General features: G+C 40.0%; 1 protein-coding gene across 2 annotated transcripts in view; it reads right to left on the bottom strand.

Annotated features, from left to right (window-relative positions):
• Positions 1 to 22,093, bottom strand: part of cpne5a (copine Va) — a 149,819-nt gene that overhangs the window by 37,333 nt on the left and 90,393 nt on the right. For both annotated transcript variants that reach the window (XM_017685275.2, XM_037535639.1), the window contains 5 exons: positions 21,598 to 21,702; positions 15,562 to 15,603; positions 14,168 to 14,243; positions 7,142 to 7,195; positions 4,183 to 4,244 (listed from right to left, as the gene is read on the bottom strand). In XM_017685275.2, coding sequence (XP_017540764.1) covers positions 4,183 to 4,244; positions 7,142 to 7,195; positions 14,168 to 14,243; positions 15,562 to 15,603; positions 21,598 to 21,702 — 339 coding nt within the window. The remainder of the gene's footprint in view (positions 1 to 4,182; positions 4,245 to 7,141; positions 7,196 to 14,167; positions 14,244 to 15,561; positions 15,604 to 21,597; positions 21,703 to 22,093) is intronic.

Genomic DNA, 22,093 nt, shown 5'->3' with positions numbered 1-22,093 from the left:
TCGCTGGAGAGTGAAAGGTCAGCTACATCCTTCACAGTTAAAACTCTCCCCGTCACTGCCTCTCTAGCTCTCATATGTCTTACGTCTGTCACACGCCTACACCTGTTGCTATATAATATATTACTCATAAATCATCCGTGTAATATCTTTTATTATTAATATCTTTAATATTGATATTGCAGGGGGGAAATACAGCACTGGGCAAACGACAGAGAGCCTTCATTTCATTTAATTCCAAAATGGTCATTTAATACAAGTTATTTATTTGTCAGCATCTATAAAAAAGTATTAAGCTTGTTCAACTGACAATTCCACAAGAATTCCTCAACAACTAATTATTTCAGTTTTTCAGTATTTAGTGTGTCCACATGTTCCCTTTATTACAGCTTCCACTCACTTTTAATTTTTTAAAGAAATCTGCAGGGATCTTTTCCCACACTGCCAGAGTTCAGTCTTAGAAGCTGTTGAATTTTGATTCAAGTGATCTCAGACGCAGTTAATCATGTCAAGGAGTGGACAGTCCATTATTCTGGCACCTTTTTGTTTGATTTCTGAATTTTCTTCTTTTGTGTCCATTTCCTTCCTCAGCAGCAGCTTTTTGTCAGCTACACATCCTTTCAGACTCACAGTGTTGAGCTTCTCACAGTGGAAGGATGGACAGAAACACCTGTGGATTTTTTCAGATCTGAATCTGAAAGATGGAGCTTGATTTTCTCCTCTGTCTCAAACTTTAGGTTCTGGTCTGATGGTGACAGTTTTGGTGGTCTGCCAGGTCTCACTCAGTTGTTCAAAGCCCCATTTTCTCTGTATCTTGTAATAATTATTTTACCTCCAGTTTTGGAAACTTCTGCTTTTTCACTTTTCACTTCTTATGCGATTGGATTATTTTATAATCTCCTCAGGAATTAATATCCTGCACTTACTGACTACTTTAAATACGTTTAAATACATTTAGTTACTAAATACATTTTAACCTTGAATACCACTATGTTACATTGATAGGTCGAATCTCTGGAGGCTTATTGTTTTATTTTAGACCAACAGCACATGAAAAAGAGAAAAACAGACTTAAGTTCCTTTGATAACAGACGCTGGATATTCTGAGTTATTTACTGTTTAAGCAGCCTTTTGATCTGGTGATTTTATACCTCTGCTCATCATTTAAAACATTTTTTGAAAGGTTTATTTGTACAGAACTGAAATGCTTTTAAAATAATTAGGGGTTCAGGCTACCCTGCTCACCTCTGCCTCTTGGTCACAGACTCCCTCAGTTTCGCTGGGTACAGGCTCCTATTGCTTTTTACATTTTTAACTATATCAATATTGCAACATGACTGACTGTCAGCATCATTCAGCCCTGCCTACACCCTCTATTCCAGACTGACTGACACAGTGAGAGCAGAACTCAGTCATTAGTTGATGTAGGACACAGGAAGACCTGCAGGCGAGGGTCATAAACCAGGGCAGCCACCGATCAATAGGAAAACACATGTAGCGCTGAGATAGTACATCCATTAGAGCTCGTATCAACTGCAGTAATGTGACGCCAATCATTATCTAGAAAAAGACTTAATAATGGAGATTTGATTATATTAATAATGATGGTTCACATATCACCACTGTCCAATGAAAAACCAGTATCTCCAAAATGGTTTACAGGAGAGGGAAAACGCTTAAAAGTTAATGCATCTCTGCTCTAATCTGAAAAGATTGTATTTCAAGCAACTTTGGAGCATTTCTATTGGTCCATTGTTCATGAATTTTCCACACAATGTAAAGAGCAGCTGCCACTGTCAGATGATGTAGAAAATTAAAAAGGAAAAAAATAAATAAATAAATAAAACCAAATGTTTTTCTTTGGTCAGTGATGATATGTGATGGTATGTGTCCAGTACAAGGATTTCTGGTTCTTGTAAAAAGAAAAAAAAACAACTATTTGCAGTAATATAATACAATTAGTCAAGTTTGTTATTCAGTCACTCAGTTAAAAGCATGGCTGAAATAACAAAACTACTGAGTTACTGAGTGAAGGCAGTGATTACTTATCAGCAGAATGTGTGTCTGTGTCCCATCATTCTAATATAGCTTTGTCCCACTGTCCAGTGAAAATATGTAGAGTACAATGGCGTTAGGCACCAAAGCATATTAATTAAAACCATTATTCTTGGCAATAAACATGTGTGTGCTTGTAAAAGCATTGTATGTTATGTGATTAACATAAATCCCATAAAACGTAATGAGAATGTCTTGTTTTTGTGAGGTAGATAGATTGTGAGGTAGATAGATTGTGAGGTAGATAGATTGTGAGGTAGATAGATTGTGAGGTAGATCGATTGCATAACCAGGAATGATTTAACTTAATGAAGCACTGACTTAGGTACCTAACATGTGTATCCAAAGTGCTTGTTTATATCCATTCGTAACAATTGTGGATATGTTTTTGAAATAATGCTACTTGGAAAACACATTTTTATTTATCTAATAAAGGCGACTACTGACTTACTTTTGAATACGATGCCAATATAAATGACAGCAAGTGACAGCAAACACATCTATAACTGCCGAAAGTTGTGGGCAACTGATGGTGAGTAAGGAAGCACAGTAGACTGTGCCAGCACATAAAATCAATGTCAGGGCACGTCTATGTGGAAAGAGGCCAGAGACAGGGAGATTAATGTTTTCCTGCAATCAACACTTCCATTTAGAAAGCGAGCCTTTCATCAGAGCAAGCTGGAGAAGACCCGGCAACCTGAAGTGATGATTACTGTACTCACGACAACAGCTCTGTTTGTTGTGTCTGGCTGTGGCTGTTCCGTTAACAGCGCTTTATGTTCTTCACGGGTCCTGTTCACACAGAGTTGCCCGTTTAGGAAGTACATCTATCTTATATCCACACCCATTGGTCACTTAAAACAAGGAGACTGCAGGTTTACAGTCACTGACCTGTAGTAAACGCGTGCTGAATGCACAGCCAAGTTCATATACCATTGCTAATTTAGTAATAATGAGCGCACAAACTTAAACAAAGCAGCTTTTATGACTCAGGGTCATTTCAGCGTTTCATACCAGCTTCGTGTGGAATTATGGAATCAGCTAAGCCAGTTATCTAGGCTGGCCAAACAGCCTAAACCACAGACAAATAAATGAACGTCTTTTTTATTTATTTATTTATTTTTGTTTTTAATTTTTAAACAGTGTTTAAAGATTTTTATATCTTTTACTTATTTATCTTGTCAATCTTTCAAAGAAACCAGGAGGGCTTCCCAAAACATGGCAATGTTCAGTCATACTTGGTTACTTTCACAGCCTAATATCAAATCCATCATAAGTAATTGCCATTTTAACCAGTTTTATGATACAACAGTTTGTCTAAAACAGTGATAAATAAGCCAAATTCTAGAACTCAGTTGAGGTTGAAGCTTCCGAATCGAAGAAAACACTTCAGAAGAAAAGCTTCTGAACCAATATAATGAATAAATATTCAAATTATTTGGGCCAGCCCAACTCGAAGCAGATGTTACCACATAGCAAAACAGACTTAGAGACTATGGCTCATCTTTTTTTCATGCCCAATTTGTCTTCTAGCCTTTCATCAGTGGTCAGTTTTTGACCACGGGACCACAGGTGGCTGGATTTCTTTTGTCAGTAGGCTGTTCTCAACCCAATAGTGAGATGTTTAAAACCCCAAGCACAAGCCCTACTACAATGGTTTCACTGAGAAAACACTCAAATAATATCTGGTCAGCAGAGATCATGTGGTGGTCCCTTTCCATTGATGGATGGGGTAGAGAGGGCTAATACACCGTATTACACCACAGGCCTACAGTCAGAATCAGAATATTCACAAAGCATATTTGGTTTATGATAAAATGTCCGATGTAGATGTAGGTACAGAGTAAATCACCACCAGTTCTGCAACTACAGTACAATAAAGGCTAAATTTATGTCAAACATTTAATATTCATACACTGCTTCCATGTTATGATGCATTTTCACACCATTTTATAGGCCTAGTGTGCAGCACAAATTTGAGGACTGATGTGGAAAATGCCTCTTCAAATTGCTTTGACACTTTCATCTATGGAAAGAGTAAAGAACGCAGAGAAGACAATCATTTCGTTGTGCTTATGTGTGTGTGTGTGTGTGTGTGTGTGTGTGTGTGTGTGTGTGGTTTGCACTCACCCTGCCTTGATGTAGTCAAGGAAAGTGTGTTCCGCCTCCACAGAGAATGAAAGCAATGTCACCTTGGGAATTTAAGAAAACAGAAAATTTACAGCACTTGCCATCATACAGCATATGTCCCACATGCCACATCTGCCTCGTAACGACCTGTCAGTACGAGGACACACACACACACACAAGCCTCTGACTGCCAAAGCAGTGCATTCCTGCTCATTAGTATCGTCATGACAAAAGGAGAAGCCTCGCTGTGCTACAGAACAGGCAGATGACGGATTATTCGCACAAGTTTAATTACGCAGCCTGAGTTTTCCACAGATGCATTCTGAGCCGTACAATTACAACAGAGCTCAATGCAGGGCTCTCACAGCAAGATCAGCCACAACAATAAGGAGTTTAAGCAAAACACTTACGCACTTTAAAATAACTTGTTCTAGCACATCAACAGCACTGAAGGCTGAGGAAACAAATCTATTCTCCAAATCTGAACGCTAAACATAAACTAGGGCTGTTAAGACTCGCACAGTAATATTAATTTTTGTAAACTGGGCATGGGGCAGTGCATGGTGTGAATCAAATGCAGTTAGGGTTCATGCTATGGAAATATTTGTGATGTCATACATACTGACAAAATTTGTAAAGATTGCGCTGCTGTATTAAAAACACAAAAACATTTGGTTGACTTCAAAACACCTGCTACTCTTCACCAGGTGCTGCGGTCTTGTTTTGGCAGTTTGACTGAAAAACAGCAAAATGGAAGTTATTTATTATTTCTAGGGTTGTAAGGATATGCAAATCTCACAATATGATACGTATACAATGCATTATTACATATGGATTTACAAGAGAAATGCTAACATAACGTCTGCGTTTATTTATTTATTTATTTTTATTTTTTTGATAATTTGTTCCCAAAAACACGTTGCATGATCAGAATCGCTGCTTACATCCTGTGTGGTGAAGTAGCTGCTGTGACATTTGGGTGATGTCTTCACAAAAGAGTTGTCATATCTGAGGTATTAGCACGGGGATTTAAAGCTCGAGCAGTGTCAGCGCTGGGGCTGCTCATTTGTCCCGTTATAAATCCAGCACAGTCCCTAACCTTAAAACCCCCGTTAAAAACCCAAACTCACGCTCCACCAGACTGTAGCATGTTTAGTTCAGCCCGAGTCAACAGGCCACAGTAAAGAAAAGAGAACAACACAGCTGTTTGGAAACACTCTGGGTTCCAAGAGTCTGATGAGGAACAACATCAAATACTGTGCAATACGGCGGCGTCTGCACCGCAAGGCAATGCAATCTATTTGTTTAATCATCTGAATTGAACGGTATTTTTTTTTGCCTAATGAGTCAATGAGTAATCATGTTATATAATCAAATAATCGTGATTTTTGACAAAAATAATGACTATACTTTTTGACCTAATCGAGCAGCCCTCGTCGGCACTCAAGCCATAATTGAGCAGCCCTAGTTGGCAGTGTGCACTCACCTGGGAACCTGAAGTGTTCCCAAACTGGAGATAATTGTGAGGATAACTTCACATCCTCCAGCTATAAAGCTCGTTCCTTCAGATTTCAAACAGCCTGGCTAATCATCTTATTTCTTAAATTAAACTCAGGTGCCGGAGTGTAAATGCTCCACCATTTAAGGCGGAATGGAAAATCTGAAAAGAGTTCAGCTTGTCCAGTGTAGGCCAGACACGCCATGCAGAGCTGTGCAGTGGAGTATTTTTACATAGATGGATATTTGTTTTAGGAATGCCATGGATTGTGTTAAGTGGAAATAAAGAAACCATTCCCATTCCCATAACGCCCACTTTATAGCATGAAATCAAAGCGTATTCCCTACACAGATGTATAGTCTCCAAAAAAATCAAACAATATATTAACACATGTAGTGTAACACCTGTAATGACTTCTATATAAAATATAACGTCATGCTGCAAAACCAAAACACATACTGAACTGTGAAGCTTGTGTATAGTTACACTGTCAACAAACAAATGGAGACTACACACCATCGTTCTCAGAACAAAACCTCCATCATCATCATCATCATCATCATCATCATCATCATCATCATCATCAGAACAAAACCTTACGTTTCCATTTACGATGTTTTGTTTGTTTAATACAATTTAAAAATGTCACATTGTGTGAACAATTTATGATAAATGAACCAACATAAATGGTTTAGTATTAACTATTATTCAAATATATTATTAAAAATTGTTATTAACCTTTGAGCTCTCTTGATGAATTTGAATGCTCAAGTTTTGGTTTGTTATGATTGTATTCAATTCTCTGTTTCGCATTAAAAAGCTTCAGTTATTTTAAGCCACAAAAATTATAACCTAAACTACGTCACCTCAGCGAGGGCCTTCAGCCAGAACACTGTTAATATATCACACTCTTAATAAAGACAGTAGTGCTGTTTAGAACCACGAGCTCTATAGTACCTTTTCATGTTTAAAGGGTTCTCTGCATGTTCTGTACAGAACCTTTCTGAAAATTTCTCCATCAATCTGAAGAACCATTCATCATGCAAAGAATCATTTAAGCTCATGGAACGGTTCTGAACAGAACCACTGCCTTTACTAAAGACTCCTTGAAGAACCATCTTTGCGAAGTATGTATTAATAATGTTCAATTAAATAAGTTTAGAGCTGGTTTGGTTTGTTGCATCATGCTGGGTTTGCACATCCGCTCAGCTCAGAACACAACAAACCGCACCGTGGCTGCTGAAGCTAAAAGAGCAGCCCTAATAAACTCACATCTAAAGTAAAGGTATTTTTCCCTTCATCCTTTCCGACAGTGACGATATATTGTTTTTTCCACTTCTGTCTGACTGAACTGTTCAGCTTTTTAAGGAGCTCTGTAATATCTCAAATGCCTCACGCCTGCTGTAAACGTAGAGTTTTTCATGGCAAAGACAGAGCAGAAAGTAAATAAGGCAGACTCACTGTTCCAGAGTTGATGTATCTCCTTTTCTTTATTTTCTTTTTGGCGTTCACCACCTGAAAACGCCAAAATTACATATGACATAGACGATTTTAGACAAGCTGAAAGAACAACAGATCTGTGAAATCTTTTCTCATAGCTGTCAAATCATAACTACAAAGAGAAACGCGCTCCATTCACTGCAGAGGAGGGTGAAGCAGAAATACAGGATACCATACAGGAGCCTGTTTCAGCTGTAACACAGTAAAACCTGGGCACATCCAACATTAGGTACATTCTGCACATACAGGCTTTCAGAAACCATGCAGGTGAGTTCACAGCTCAGCAAAAGAAAGGAATATATTAGAAAATCATTAAAAATATCATTACAAAATCTCTTTAATTGGTCTACCTAGTTTGTTAGTTGTAGGTTGTTCCATTCTGGGATTAATACCTACATAGAAGCCTTAGTGGGAGACAGGTCTCCTGTCTATCCAAACAGGTAACCAGGCTGAAGTCCTCACTGAAACTCGTCTAGAAACGTAGTGTAAGTGGTCTGCTGGTCTACTGCCTGTACATTAGACAAGAGGGCTAAAATTAACCCCTAAATGGCCCCACTTCTTTAACCTAATAACAGCTCAGCCAGTTTGCACTGAAGCCCCTGTTATTACTGAACAATAAGCCTGAGATTTTGAGGGGTTCAACTGGTCCAGGTCACTGGCTAATGCTGATCATGCTCCTTACTTTTAACTTGAAAAATCTATTAAAAATCTTTAGGTAAACATTATTCACTGCACTGACATCCACTAAATCCCTCTTACTGACACATATAGGCTATAAACTATAGGCTTTTAGTCAGTTAATTATATATTCTCTGAGATTAATAATGCACTCTCTACACTGTATGAAGAACCTTTTCAAGGAACCTCCATAAAATGCAAAGGTTCTACACCAATTAAAGGATTTTGAACCAATCGTCCGTGCCAGGGGTCCTAAAGGATTCCTTTTTTAAAGTGTGGGGTAAACTGTACTTGCATGCTGGTCTACTTCTTTCCCAAAAAGAGAACCAAGCTAAACCTGACAAGTCTACACTGAGACCGATCCAGGCCCTGATGTTGTGCTCTAAAGATCTTGCGCTGGGGCTTTCCCTGACTGATCCTGATGTTCTGACCTCCAGGAGGTCTCTCCTCCTCGATGGAGCCTGCTGAGGCTGTCATGCTCAATTACACCAACGCTCACATCCTTCATCGCCCCACAGGGATAATACCAGGCTACACCCACTCGCATCCTCTCCCATGGCTATTCTCTCTCTCTCTCTCTCTCTCTCTCTCCTCTCTCCTCTCTCTCTCTCTCTCTCTCTCCCTCTCTCTCCTCTCTCCTCTCTCTCTCTCTCTCTCTCTCTCTCTCTCTCTCTAAGAACAGTTCAACAAATACATAAAAGATGAACTCATGCACCATTTTGTCATACAGGCTAATGATGATTTATTATTTAACTGTAATAATCTCATAATTTAAGGCAACTCAGATGCTTCATTGACCTTGATAGGTAATAAGCTCTTTACTGATAAATGATTCTGTATTCATACAATTAATTGTACAATCCTATTTCCAAACTGGGACGCTGTGCAAAATGTAAATAAAAATAAAATCTAATGATGTGCAAATAATTTAAACCCCATATTTAATTGAAAATAGTACAAAGACAATATATCAAAAGGTGAAACTGAGAAATTTCATTGTTTCAAAAATCATTGTTTTTTGAAAAACATAAGCCCAGTTTGAATTTGAAGCCAACAACATGTTCCAAAAGAGTTGGGATGGGGCAACAAAAGACTTGTGTAATGCTAAAAAAACCCTGGTGGCTGATTGGCAACAGGTCAATGATTGGGTATAAAAAGAGCTCCCAGAGAGTTTTTCAGAAGCAAAGATGAAGAGGGGCTCGGTGAATTAAGAATAATGCTTCTTAATGTACAATAACATTTTGCTCTTCATCATCTGCAGTACATAATATCTCATTTAAAATGGACTGAGGGGAAGTGTCCTGTGGTTTGACAAATCAAAATTAGAATTTTTTTTGGAAATCATGGAGACTGTGTCCTCTGGGCTAAAGACCACTCAGTCTGTTTTAACTACACAGTTAAAAAGCCAGTATTTATGATGGTATAGGGCTGCATTAGTGCATATAGCATGGGTGATGTGCACATCTGTGAAGGCACTATAAACGCTAAATGATAGATACAAGTTTTGGCAATGTATGTTGCCATCTAGATGACGTCTTTTTCAGGGAAGGCCTTGATTATTTCAGTAACATGATGCCAAACCACATTCTGCATGTATTACAACAGCATGGCTTCATATTAAAAGAGTTCGGGCGCTAAACCGGCCTGCCTGCAGTCCAGACCTGTCATCCACTGAAAACATTAGCACATCATAAAATGAAAAACATGACAAATGAGACCTCAAACTGTTGAGCAGCTGAAATCCTATATAAAACAAGAATGGGAAAACATTTCACTTTCAATACTACAGCAAATGGCCCTTCTCAGTTCCCAAATGCTTAGTGTTGTTAAAAGAAGAGGTGATGAAACTCAGTGGTAAACACGCCCCCGTTTGGAAAGTGTTGTTCGCATCAAATTCAAAATGTGCATATATTTAAAAAAAAACAAATAAAATTTCCCAGTTTCAACATTTGATATGTTGTCTTTATATTTACCTTTAAAAATATGGTTTACATGATTTACATATCATTGCATTCTATTTTTATTTATATTCTGCCCATCATCCCAACTTTTTTTTAGAAATGGGCTTGTATAAATACTGGTATATTAGAATTGCTTGTAGTCCAACATTGTGAGGCTTCTGTACAGAACAGGTAGGTGCAGGTAAAATGGAGCAAAGTGTTTATTACAAAAGGGACTAGGCCAAAGCACGAATGTCAAATGAGCAGAGGTCAAAACCAAACAGAGCAGACGAAAACAAAAGGGCAAAGCTAAGGCGAGGTCGAAAACAGGAAGCAAGGTCAAATACCGGCAGCAGAAATCAAAGGCTACAGCAATCCACAGGCAAATGGAGAGACAAAAACAGGTCATACACAAAGTAGCTAAACACAGACGTAGAAGGCTTAGTGAGCACCTGCAGACACGGCGGCAATACTTCGCCAGTGTAACGGAAAGACTGAGCTTTAAAACAGGTGGTTAATGAGAAACAGCTGTTCGTAATCAGAACTCTGGTGATCTGGAGCGGAGATGATTGGTGGAGCGGTGTGGTGTGATTGTCACATGACTTTCAGAGGGATCCTGGGAGTTTGAGTACTCAGTGGACTCGGTTCAGGGTCTTGTAGTGTAGTGAGGGATGTGTGACAAACATAAAGTAGGTCATGTGGAAATAACAGTAGCCACATGTAGCCTAGTCAGTCTTAGACAGTCTGCCCATTTGCAGATGGACAGTCTGTTATCTGTAGTTAATAAGCAAGCCACAACTGTCTGGATTTTTCAGCTGAATTCTGATTGGCTACCTGCATTTTTGTGCAACACTTAAATGCTGCAGGTTTGACCAGTTTGATAGAAACGCAAGACTCCAGGTCTAGCAAAATTTAAGGAGTCAGCTCCACTTAATATTTGTCAAGATGATGGCAGAGCCATGGGTCAGAGTCAAAGTGTCCATCACAGTCATGGCCAAGAGTCAACCTGGATGTCACAGTGGAGGAATAAACTATTTTGCTGTCAACTCCTCACCACTATAGTTTGATGGGAAATACACATTTGTAAACAGGTCCCCACTTTGCAGGGCATAACTAAGCCAGTCAGAGTGAGACACAGCAGGACATCTTTGGTGGTGTGTCTGTTTCCTCGGTTGAGAAAATGACACAACGTTGCATTTTAGTTTTGGTGTGTTGTGGTTCATGATGTCTTTCTTTGACATATTTAAAATCAAACCAAAAGATGTAAATGTAAGTCATATGGGTAAGAAGTCAAAACTGACTGAGCTGATTATATAATAAATGTGATAATGTCCACCAAACGTTCTGCAGCAAGCTTTTCTCAGTTCTATCTGGGCTGGCTGTTTTTATTCATGATGTGTTTTATCATTCTTCTGATATTCTAGAGCAATAAGCCACAGTTTGTTTTATTGAGTATATTATGTCTTCGGCCTTATTTTAAAGCTGAAACTACCCATTTTACTACAAATTCAGAGCTTACGAAGAGAAGATGCAGCACATGCTAAGACACAACTCATGTCAATACAGCAACAGAATTTTCTCTTTCACACGTACCAAAAAAGTTATACAGACAAAAAACGATCATTTATTCTGTCTTTGCCCCCTTTAGACATGAATCACAGCAGAGTTTTGTTTGTAAACAAATTGAGAAGATCTTGCTCAGGGGATTCTGATCTGCTTATTCCCCATACAGAAAAGAAATACATGTAAAATATACTTGTCAAATACACTATATTTCCAAAAGTATTTGCTCATCTGCCTACATATGAACTTGAGTGACGTCCCATTCTTAATCCATAGGGTTTAATATGATGTCGGCCCACCCTTTGCAGCTATAACAGCTTCAGCTCTTCTGGGAAGGCTTTCCACAAGGGTTAGGAGTGTTTATGGGAATTTTTGACCGTTCTTCCAGAGGCGCATTTGTGAGGTCAGACACTGATGTTGGACGAGAAGGTCTGGCTCACAGTCTCCGCTCTAATTCATCCCAAAGGTGTTCTATGGGGTTGAGGTCAGGACTCTGTGCAGGCCAGTCAAGTTCTTCCACACCAAACTGGCTCATCCGTGTCTTTATGGACCTGCTTTGTGCACTGGTGGGCAGTCATGTTGGAACAGGAAGGGGCCGTCCCCAAACTGTTCCCACAAATTTGGGAGCAGGAAATTGCCCAGAATCTCTTGGTGCTGAAGCTTTAAGAGTTCCTCTCACTGGAACTAAGGGGCCGAGCCCAACTCCTGAAAAACACCCCACACCATGATCCCCCCTCCACCAAACTTTACACTCGGCACAATGCAGGCAGACAGGTACCGTCTCCTGGCAACCGCCAAACCCAGACTCATCCATCAGATTGCCAGACGGAGAAGCATGATTGGTCATTCCAGCGAACTCGTCTCCACTGCTCTAGAGTCCAGTGGCGGCGCTTTACACCACTGCATTCCACGCTTTGCACTGCGCTTGGTGATGTAAGGCTTGGATGCAGCTGCTCGGCCATGGAAACCCATTCCATGAAGCTCTCTACACTGTTCTTGAGCTGATCTGAAGGCCACATGAAGTTTGGAGGTCTGTAGCGATTGACTCTGCAGAAAGTTGGCGACCTCTGCGCACTTTGTACCTCACAATCCACACCCCTGTGTCATTTTATATGACCTACGACTTTGTTAGTTGCTGTCATTCCCAGTCAATTCCACTTTGTTATAATCCCACTGACAGTGGACTGTGGAATATTTAGTAGTGAGGAAATTTCACGACTGGACTTGCTGCCCAGGTGGCGTCCGATCACGGCACCACGCTGGAATTCACTGAGCTCCTGAGAGCGACCCATTCTTTCACTAATGTCTGTAGAAGCAGTCTGCAGGCCGAGGGGCTCGGCTTTATACACCTGTGGCCATGGAAGAGACTGGAACACCTGAATTCAATGATTTGGATGGCTGAGTGAATACTTTTGGAAATATAGTGTACTTTAGAAAATGTCTGAAAATGAATAAATGTTTGATGTTTATATAGAATGTTTTTTTCTATATGGGTGGTTCAGACCAGGGCTTGCATGGCAGCATTCTCACACCAGGGCCAGTTTTAATCTAACCAAACCTGCTAAACTCACCTAAAAGAGTTTTCTTTGCAGCATTTAATGAGAAATCCAATGCAATTTTTATTTTATTGTAACTCCTTTTAGAAAAATAGCTCATGTTTTGCCCATATGGAAAATAAATACATGTAAAATGCCTTCATCAAATATGTTTGAAAAAATAAATGAATTCTGTTTTGTTTTTTGCTTACTGTACTTTACTATTTAAAATACATCTTGGAATAAAACAATGCATTTGAAATGTATTTCACATATATAAAAAATAAAACATGTCCATGTGTTTCTTGTCTGTATTAGTACCCTTGAATGACATGATAATGTGGTTAGTTATTTTGGTCCTTGGCCACGTTAAGAAACAAAACGCCCCAGACTGTGATGAAAGCCAGAAGTCTGGCTGTAGCCTAACATTAACTTGAGTAGTTCAAATTGAGCAGGTACACCTGTTATGTTGGCTATGTGGAAATACTTCACACTTCAGACCATCTTAAATAAAATGCTACAATTAAAAACAGCTCATTTTAAAGCTTCAGGATCCAGACTGGCATCCAAAAAGAAAAGTGGGATCTTGCCATCTCTTTATGATCTGATGAGGCAAAATACTTCTGCCAGTCCATAATCACTAACGAATTTGATTCTAAAGCCAGTACATTTTGTGCCGTACTCTCTGAAAAGTCTGCCCTTGTGAAGATGAACTAATATGATTCTTAGTGCCTCTGATACAGAAGAGCAAGTTCACCCGCTGAACTGCCCCCCACCCCATACTCACACCTCATATCTCCATCTCTGCTCCTGCAGCTATTTAGACATGACACGACTCTCCTTAAGCGCTTAATCCACCCCGACACACTGTCTAATGAGTGAGTCAAATAGGGCTGCCAGCGCAAGAGCAGGTAATATCACACAGTTGCCGGTGCCTCAGCACAGCAGGGCGAATGAAACCTGGTTTAATTACCTACCGTCCCTGGCAGAATTACTCAATAATGCTGTCAGATCATTCAGCCAAGCTCCCGCAGCTGATCTGCATTTCTAAACTATCCAAATAATATCCCTCCGATAACGTATACCAGCCAGTGATTTAGCACATGTAATAACTTAAAGATAGCAACTTTCACAGCTGAAATAAAGCATTCAGGGCTCCAGCATTTTCAGTAGAAAAGTTTTTCATGACAGCAGCTTAAGATCTTCCCTGGTACTAAAACGGGCAATGATAGCTGCCCAGTGATTAAATGATAAATGATACCACCACTCACCTCATACACATTGAACTGACTCTGGCCTCGTGATAGCTCCCTGTAGCTTGTGGTGAATTCTCCAATGAAGTCATGACTGAAATCCAAGACAGAAATGACCATGTTAGCAGGTCAGCAAGATGCCAACAGCAAGATTAATTCAAACTCAGGCCTTTGTGTCAACTGAAATGATGTTTGTACTTGTTAAAACTAGAACCACTTGGATATTTAGCAATAATTAAAGTTGCCTGCCATTAAAAAAAAAAAATTATTAAAAATTGAGCTCAAACAACTCCAAGCAAATCGGCTTGTTTCTTTGTTGTTTTTTTTTTGTTTGTTTGTTTTTTTGAGCCAGGTTTGGTTACTGAGCAAAGAATCGAGCGAACACGTCTGAAAGCCAAAAGCCAGTTTGGACACCAACTCATAGAAGGGTTTATCTTTGTTTGTAGTATTTTAAATCATTGTATAATAATAGAGAAGACAGCAGAACCATGAAATGACACTTGCAGAACATTCAGGGAGCAAGAAAGTGATAAATACATTTACCTTCTATTTTAGATTTACTACAAAATACACAGAATTATCAACAACTAAATATAATATCACATTTCTTTCAGTATTAAAGGGCCCACTCTGCCTTTATTACAGCTTCCATTCATTTTAGGACGCTTGCTTTCAAATGTGTTTCAAATAAATCCGCAGGGATATTTTTCCACACCTGTGAAGTTCAGTGTTAGAAGTTGGTTTCATTTTCTGAAGTAAGAGTCAAGGTTTTCTCCTACCTCTTAATGATAAAAGCATCTTTTAATAATTATTTGAACTCCATCCATATCGAATCCTCAGAAATATCTTAAGAAAAATGATAATTTTGCACTTACTGTCTGTTTTGAATGGAAATGAAATAAAAGAAAAGTTGTCTCTGACTGTTTGTCAATGTTTATAAATAATAAAGACATAATAATGATCAATAATTATGTCCTGATTCATTAATTTCTCAACATCACTTACCACCCCAGCTTTAATGCTTGCACAGTCTAATGGTGAATACGATGTGAAAGATATAGTGTGTGTGTGTGTGTGTGTGTGTGGACCAGATTTATGCCACACTGTGGGGATCAAAACCTATTCATGCACTCCCACGCTGTGAAGAACTTTCTTCTTTGTGGGGACCACAAACAGGTCATCATTACATTTAAAGGTGGGGTTAATGTTAAGGTTATGGTACAGATTAGGATTAGGCTACTAGTAGTTCTTAACAAGGTTTGACTGTCTCCAGAAAATGAATGGAAGTCTATGTAATGGGCTCACAGAAACAAGACTCTGTGTGTGTGTGTGTGTGTGTGTGTGTGTGTGTGTGTGTGTGTGTGTGTGTGTGTGTGTGTGTGTGTGTGTGTGTGCGTGTGCGCAGGACCCACCTTCCATCCCTATCCCAGTCATATATTTCCACCTTAATTGACCTGTAAGATATACAACACAGGGTTACAGATAATGAGAGTCTGTCAGAGGCGAGTGTGCTGGTCATTAGCACTTTCTCCAGCCTTGGAGAGAAACACTGCAGTGAGAGGCTAAAAATCATATATTTCCACCTCAACTTTTAGATAGTCAGTATAGATTTGAATGATGGTAATGAAAGCCAGTGAGAAGCAAGTGTTGTTAGCACTTTTCCCAATCTTGTAGTGTAAGTGTCAAATCATAGTACTTCCACTTTAACTGAATCATAATAGAAATAATAACGGTTTCAAGAAAAGTAATGAGAGTAAACAAGAAGCAGGTGTGTGTGGGTCATTTGCACCTTCTCTAACCTTGGAAAGAGCCATTCTACTGGGATCTTTGAAACTGAGAGTACTGTGATTAAAAGTGGCTCTTAAAGTTTCATTATTACCTCCTTTCTCATTTTGTCCTGAAACCAGCCAATTACGTGTCATTAGCCAGAGAGCATGTGGGGAATTAACAGCAGTAGATGGGAATTGCCCTCCTAGTGAGACTTCAACTTAGTCTGCTGAGCCAATTCTACTGAATTGTTCATTTCAACGAACCAAATGTCTGATTTAGTGCCACACAATGTCACATAGGAGCAACAACCAACATCTAGCCAAATAGTGCAAAGAACATGACAACTACACATAGCATAGCACGTCCACAGAGAACATACAGGAACATGACCACATTAATACATCTACCTCTTCTTAAAACATTGCAATGTGATATTTTTACATTATTATTTCATCAAGGGGCGGCACGGTGGCGTGGTGGGTGGCGCTGTCGCCTCACAGCAAGGAGGGCCTGGGTTCGATTCCCCGGCCGGGCGGCCAATGTCCTCTCTGCGTGGAGTCTGCATGTTCTCCCCGTGTCTGCGTGGGGTTCCTCCGGGTTCTCCGGTTTCCTCCCACAGTCCAAAGACATGCAGTCAGGCCAATTGGGTGTGCTAAATTACCCCTGGGTGTGAGTGACTGTCTGTGTCTGTCTTGTCTGCCCTGCGATGGACTGGCGACCTGTCCAGGGTGTATCCTGCCTTCCGCCCGAAGACTGCTGGGATAGGCTCCAGCACCCCCCCCGCGACCCTGACGGAGAAGCGGCTTAGAGAATGGATGGATATTTCATCAAGTCTGTAGAATTTTCAGCCTACAATGTGGAAGCGTCTAAACAGACGGCTACATTATCTGACACACTTTAAAGAAGTACACAAGAAGCTGTGCGTTACAGGGGTTTTAAGGTAAGGAGTGTTCTTAGATGTAGTGCTCATTATTTTTATAAAAAATAAAATGTGAAAAAAATTCACAAATCAATAAATGTTACATAAATCATATTCATGATAACCAATTCCTCCACCTGCTTAGAGAATGCTACTGCTGCTAACAATGGACTGTTGGAGGAGGACAAGAATTTCCAGTCACCCATCGACGTGTGTTGCAGTCATTTTTTGTCATATAATAATGAAAATATCATAATATGATCTGGAAAGGGGTAAAACTGTGAACGCCCCCTTCACAGCCTGGAACGGTACATTTCTGCACAGTCTGCCATTTTTATAGCTGCTTCTCTGTTCACAACACCTGCTGGGCTAGAACGAGGGCTAGTGGAAATATCAGTCAAGACTTCCGTAAAACTGCCGTATTTTGGAGCCGGCCTGTTTTACCATGCTCTTTTGATTCTGATTCAATTATCCCAGTGCAAATACGGTTTTCCATTCTATTTAATATTTAATGATCTATAAAAGTGCTTCAGGTTCCAGTTACAAATTCTGTATTTTTTACTTTGCAGTTTTACAGTGAATCATACAGTAAAAACTCCAATTCAAAGCTTAACACTGAATAATAATAGAGGAGCAGTTTAGTCTGTTAGCCATGATTTAGCTTGTACAGTCTGCTCTCAATCTATTCAAAACATCTTGGTACACTTTATGGTCCACGTGAGCAGCATAACAGTCCATTCACAGGACAGAGGTGCTCACAGCTGTGCACACATCAGGTATTTTACAGGTTTTTTAAAACAGGAAAAATTCAATTTCATTATTATTACTGTTTGACTAGTTACCATCTCTCGCTGTTCACAGGCCGCTCACATCGTCAGTTACACTGGAGCAATATTTACCGCCTTGTTAGCCTTACTGCTGATTACTGAACGAGACAAACTGGCATTGACTGAGCACATGATCTTGTCTATTTTAAATCATGGACACGAATCTCACATAAACAACCTCAGAGCTGCTGCTACTAAGCTACATTCAGTCAGTCTGTCAGAAGCTTGTTGAATTCTTTAGAGGGTTAGATGTTGATTAACGTATAAAGACAGCATGCAGCCTCCACGGTGTGAGAAGCACCAGAGCAGTTCTGAAGTTGTGAGAAACTGCCAGCCAGAATTGAGGAAATTGTGGGCGGCTTGTTTACTCTTTCCGGAGAGCAAAGATTAGCCGGAACATCACACATTTCCCCAGAACTTGAGGAAAACACATGAGGCCAATGCAGGTCCCCAAGTTTCATTAAACAGCTAAACTTTCTGCCTGACAGCTTTACAACAGCTCGTGACACAGCATGGCAGACTGACAAGTCTGGTCACAGCCAGTAGAAATTTTGGGCTCAAATTATGAGGTTATGAGGTTATTATCAAGGTCTTCATCAGCCAACTGTGCTCACACATAAGCCAGTCAATTATAAGCCTCAAGCCTGAAGAAAAAAACACACACAAACCTTCCACTGCCACACTATGAAATCTGAGTTCAACTCAACTGGACTTCAGGGTCCTCTATAAACAGGACATGGCACAGAAATCAATAGCTTAAGGGAGGATGCCGCAGCTAAGACTGAAATCCTGCAGCCATAAAATCCTACAGCGTGCACCACACACATCAGGAGCTAGACTGATTGACAGGGTCAACCGCTGTGTCAGAGAGTCTTGCTGGGAGATGCAGACAGACACATCAGCTTTGACACACAGGATAAAAATGACACCCTCCTGATGTTTCAATCAAAACGAATGCAGTCATCTTTTGAAAGGTTAGGTGATGCGATATGAACGATTAGAGAAAATATCATTAAGATACTTAGACAATGTGGCACACCAACAATACATCCAAACGTATTCACAGGGGCCAGCTGGGCTGTAGTCTCTTTTGTTTGTTTTTTGTTTGTTTTTTGTATATTTTTTCCACAAGTCTTCACTGAAAAGAACGGACTAAAAGCACTGCAAATTTAATGATCAATATTTATCGGTTTATCTGCTTTATCATTAAGAACATCTTACTGAGTAACTTGAAACATATTTCATTTCTCTTCTGGTTAAAAGTTACAAATTCACCCATTCACAAAAACTGCTGGTGTGTGTTCAAGCCTGGTTAGTATGTCCAAACATCATCCTGCCACACACGGACGAGTAAAGTTCCAAAGCCACATGAATAAGCTGTACCTATTATTATTATTATTATTAAACAGAATTAATGACAATGTTTTCCATCAATATAGTGGAGTTGCTCTGGAACTCAGCTATAGATACCTGTGGGAAACCAAGAGGTGTAATATTTTCATAGGTTGTACATCCTAAACACTTAAGCTGCACAGAAAATGCTTAAACTTTTCCTCAGATGTGTCGCACTCTGGGAATCCTCCAGCAGAACGAGTGAGAAATATACTCTTCCATAGCCTAACGGCACTTAAATGTGCAGTAATAATCTCGTTTCAACAGCAAAATGGAATAAAACTTTACATGAACATATTATTTCACATATTTTCCTAACATGGTGATCACTGACTTGGAAGTATTATCATTAGCTTACCTGCCAATCATCATTATCTGATCACATTGCCCTACAGGGGATAAACTGGCTTGTGTGAACCGCAGAACAGAGCTGAGCTCCAGTACCGTAATTTGACCAAACGCTGCGCAGTGTTCGGGAAATCCATTTCATTATCTAATAGGACAAACTGCACAGAACAGTTTTTTACTTGTTATGTTTGTGTGATGCCAAAATCTGAGTTTTTGGCCACCGCTCATGGTGGCATGTTACGCAGCACAGTCTTCTATCAGTCTACCGATTTTCACAATTATAAGTTATATAATTATATATAAGTTATATAATTATAAGTGAATTCTCGTCACATGATGTTTCAACTTTTATGTAGCTCAGATAATATGTCCTTATTTAACCTGATCAATACAAAGTACCTGTAAAGCATTTAGTCACACCTGAAAATAAATCGATCATTTCTTCATGGAGTGAAGCGAGGAGGCGGACAACGCTGAGATAAGCGAGATTTATCAGGGGCAAATCCAGGGTCATAGTCAAAACGGTCCAGGTTCACAAAGCCAACACGGATAGATCGGAGTTCAGACATCACACAAACCAGAAGAGGACCAACAAACAGAGTTCAGCGAAGCAAACACCAAACAAAGACCGGCGAACACAGGGGTGACCACAAGGGTGACCACAGGGCTTAAATACACAGGGAAATGAGGGTCAGGTGGAAACAATCAGGGCGGAGTTACAAAACCAAAACAAACGCACATGGAGTGGGAGGAGCCAGTCGTGACAGACTGGGCTTACTGTATGTAAATGTATTTTCATAAAGTTTTATAGATTTGCATTAACGTTCAGCTTTTTTGACAACCGACTGTTAATAACTACTCAGAGGCCCTCACTTGCACACAGTGTTTGTGCTTTGTAGATTAATATTGTTAACATACTCTTTCAATTCCGCAGCATTAAACTGGTTATCTGCTTAAGTATGAAGGTTGAAGTCGTTTTGAAGAGAATCTTGACAGACAAAACATTTAGCTACAAAAAAACCTTCCTTAAGTGTGGTCCAGGTGCTGCCCCAATCCTGAAGTAGTAGTCTAAAAGTCAGAGCTGTCAGGTACAATTTCATGGGCGCTTTTTCAGATCACATCAAACATCTTCACCTATTAACGTCAAAAGAAGGGTTGGTGTGATGCTTAGGTCTCAAATGCAAAATCCACATTATGCTGATGAAGATATGATGACTAGTAAATAACTTGCTTATATCTTCAGAAAACATGTCCTTCACTAAATACTCTTTCAGCAAGCTCTCAATAACCTGTTTCATCTGTTTGGGGAAGGAATCCGAAGCACAACATGCAATAGAAAATGTTCTTCTGCACTTACGCATTTTCACCAGGTCTCCCAAAATATCCACAGAATGGACATAGTGTAGCACCACTGACAAAAATAACAGTACTGACTCAAAAATATGCACTTCATTACATTTTGAGTCAACAGATGTTCTGCTCAGGGAAATTTTCTATGGAAATAGACATTATAGAAGGAAAGTAGGTTGAAAAACACTGGAATATTAATTTCATAACACAATATAGAAACTGGACCCTAATACATTCTATTTACAGTGTCATTTTCAATTGGCACAGTACCAGAAGAGCAGGAGGCGAGTGTGTGGACCCACATAAATGCACACACACACTCACTCACCCACACACACAGAGGAAATCAGAGGCCAGGGGTCAGGTAGGGATTAGGTGGCAGGTGGCTCTGTTGCTGAAACTCTGACTGAATATGACAGTGCTCAGACTACACACAGCTGCCTGAGAGCACGCTAGGCTCACCTGGCCCACCGACACACAACCAGAGCCACAAGCATGTTCACCCACACTCTGGCTGAGTTTCCTCACAGAGTCTGTGCAATTCAGACTCCTCAGTCCTGCTCTCAGATATAATCGCCAGAGCAGTTCATGCAGTCAATCAGGGGCTTATCAGCAGTGTGATTGCTATCTGTGACAATCAATGAAAAGAGGCTCCAGCTCCTCTCAGCGGTTAGCCTCAATAATAACTCCCCTTTTCACTCACGGATACAATAACACTTACAAATCATTACTGCCTGGATCCGTTCACCATTTTTGGGATGATTGCACTACAGAAATTGTACATGCCAGGCTATTACAGCAGGAAAATATTCAGCGCTGAATGCCATCATTTGTGGGCATACCTGTCATAGTCGCCATTGCAGAGGGCTCTAACCGGAATGCTGAAAGGTTTCCACACGGGGTTCAGTGTGTTCTTCACCACCTCCGTCTTATGGCAAATAGTAAACCTGAACACAGGGTATAACTCGGATCAGTTCCTTCCAAACATGCATCATATTCATTCAGAGGAGCTGATGTTATATTTCAAAATGGGATACAGTCATTTTAAGAAATGTTGGCAATTGACAGAGTGAACCCCCTAAATGGCCAGGCACTGCCGGCAGGCCCAAAGTTTATTACACCCTTCTATAAACTAAGAATAGCTCAACCAGTTTGAACTGAAGTCCCTGTAGTTACTGAACAAAAAGCCCTAGCATGGTAAACCTGGGGTTTTATGGGATTACGTGGCACACTTTGGAATGTAGTGGTGGCTAAATACTGCATTCCCCATTCAGAACGGATTCAGTAACATGCTACGTTACAATATACCTAACATACATGTTGATAGGCTCATGGGAA

Source organism: Pygocentrus nattereri, chromosome 28 (genome assembly GCF_015220715.1).
Source record: "Pygocentrus nattereri isolate fPygNat1 chromosome 28, fPygNat1.pri, whole genome shotgun sequence".
NCBI classification, from domain to species: Eukaryota; Metazoa; Chordata; class Actinopteri; order Characiformes; family Serrasalmidae; genus Pygocentrus; species Pygocentrus nattereri.
This window is presented reverse-complemented; position numbering and strand designations above follow the sequence as displayed.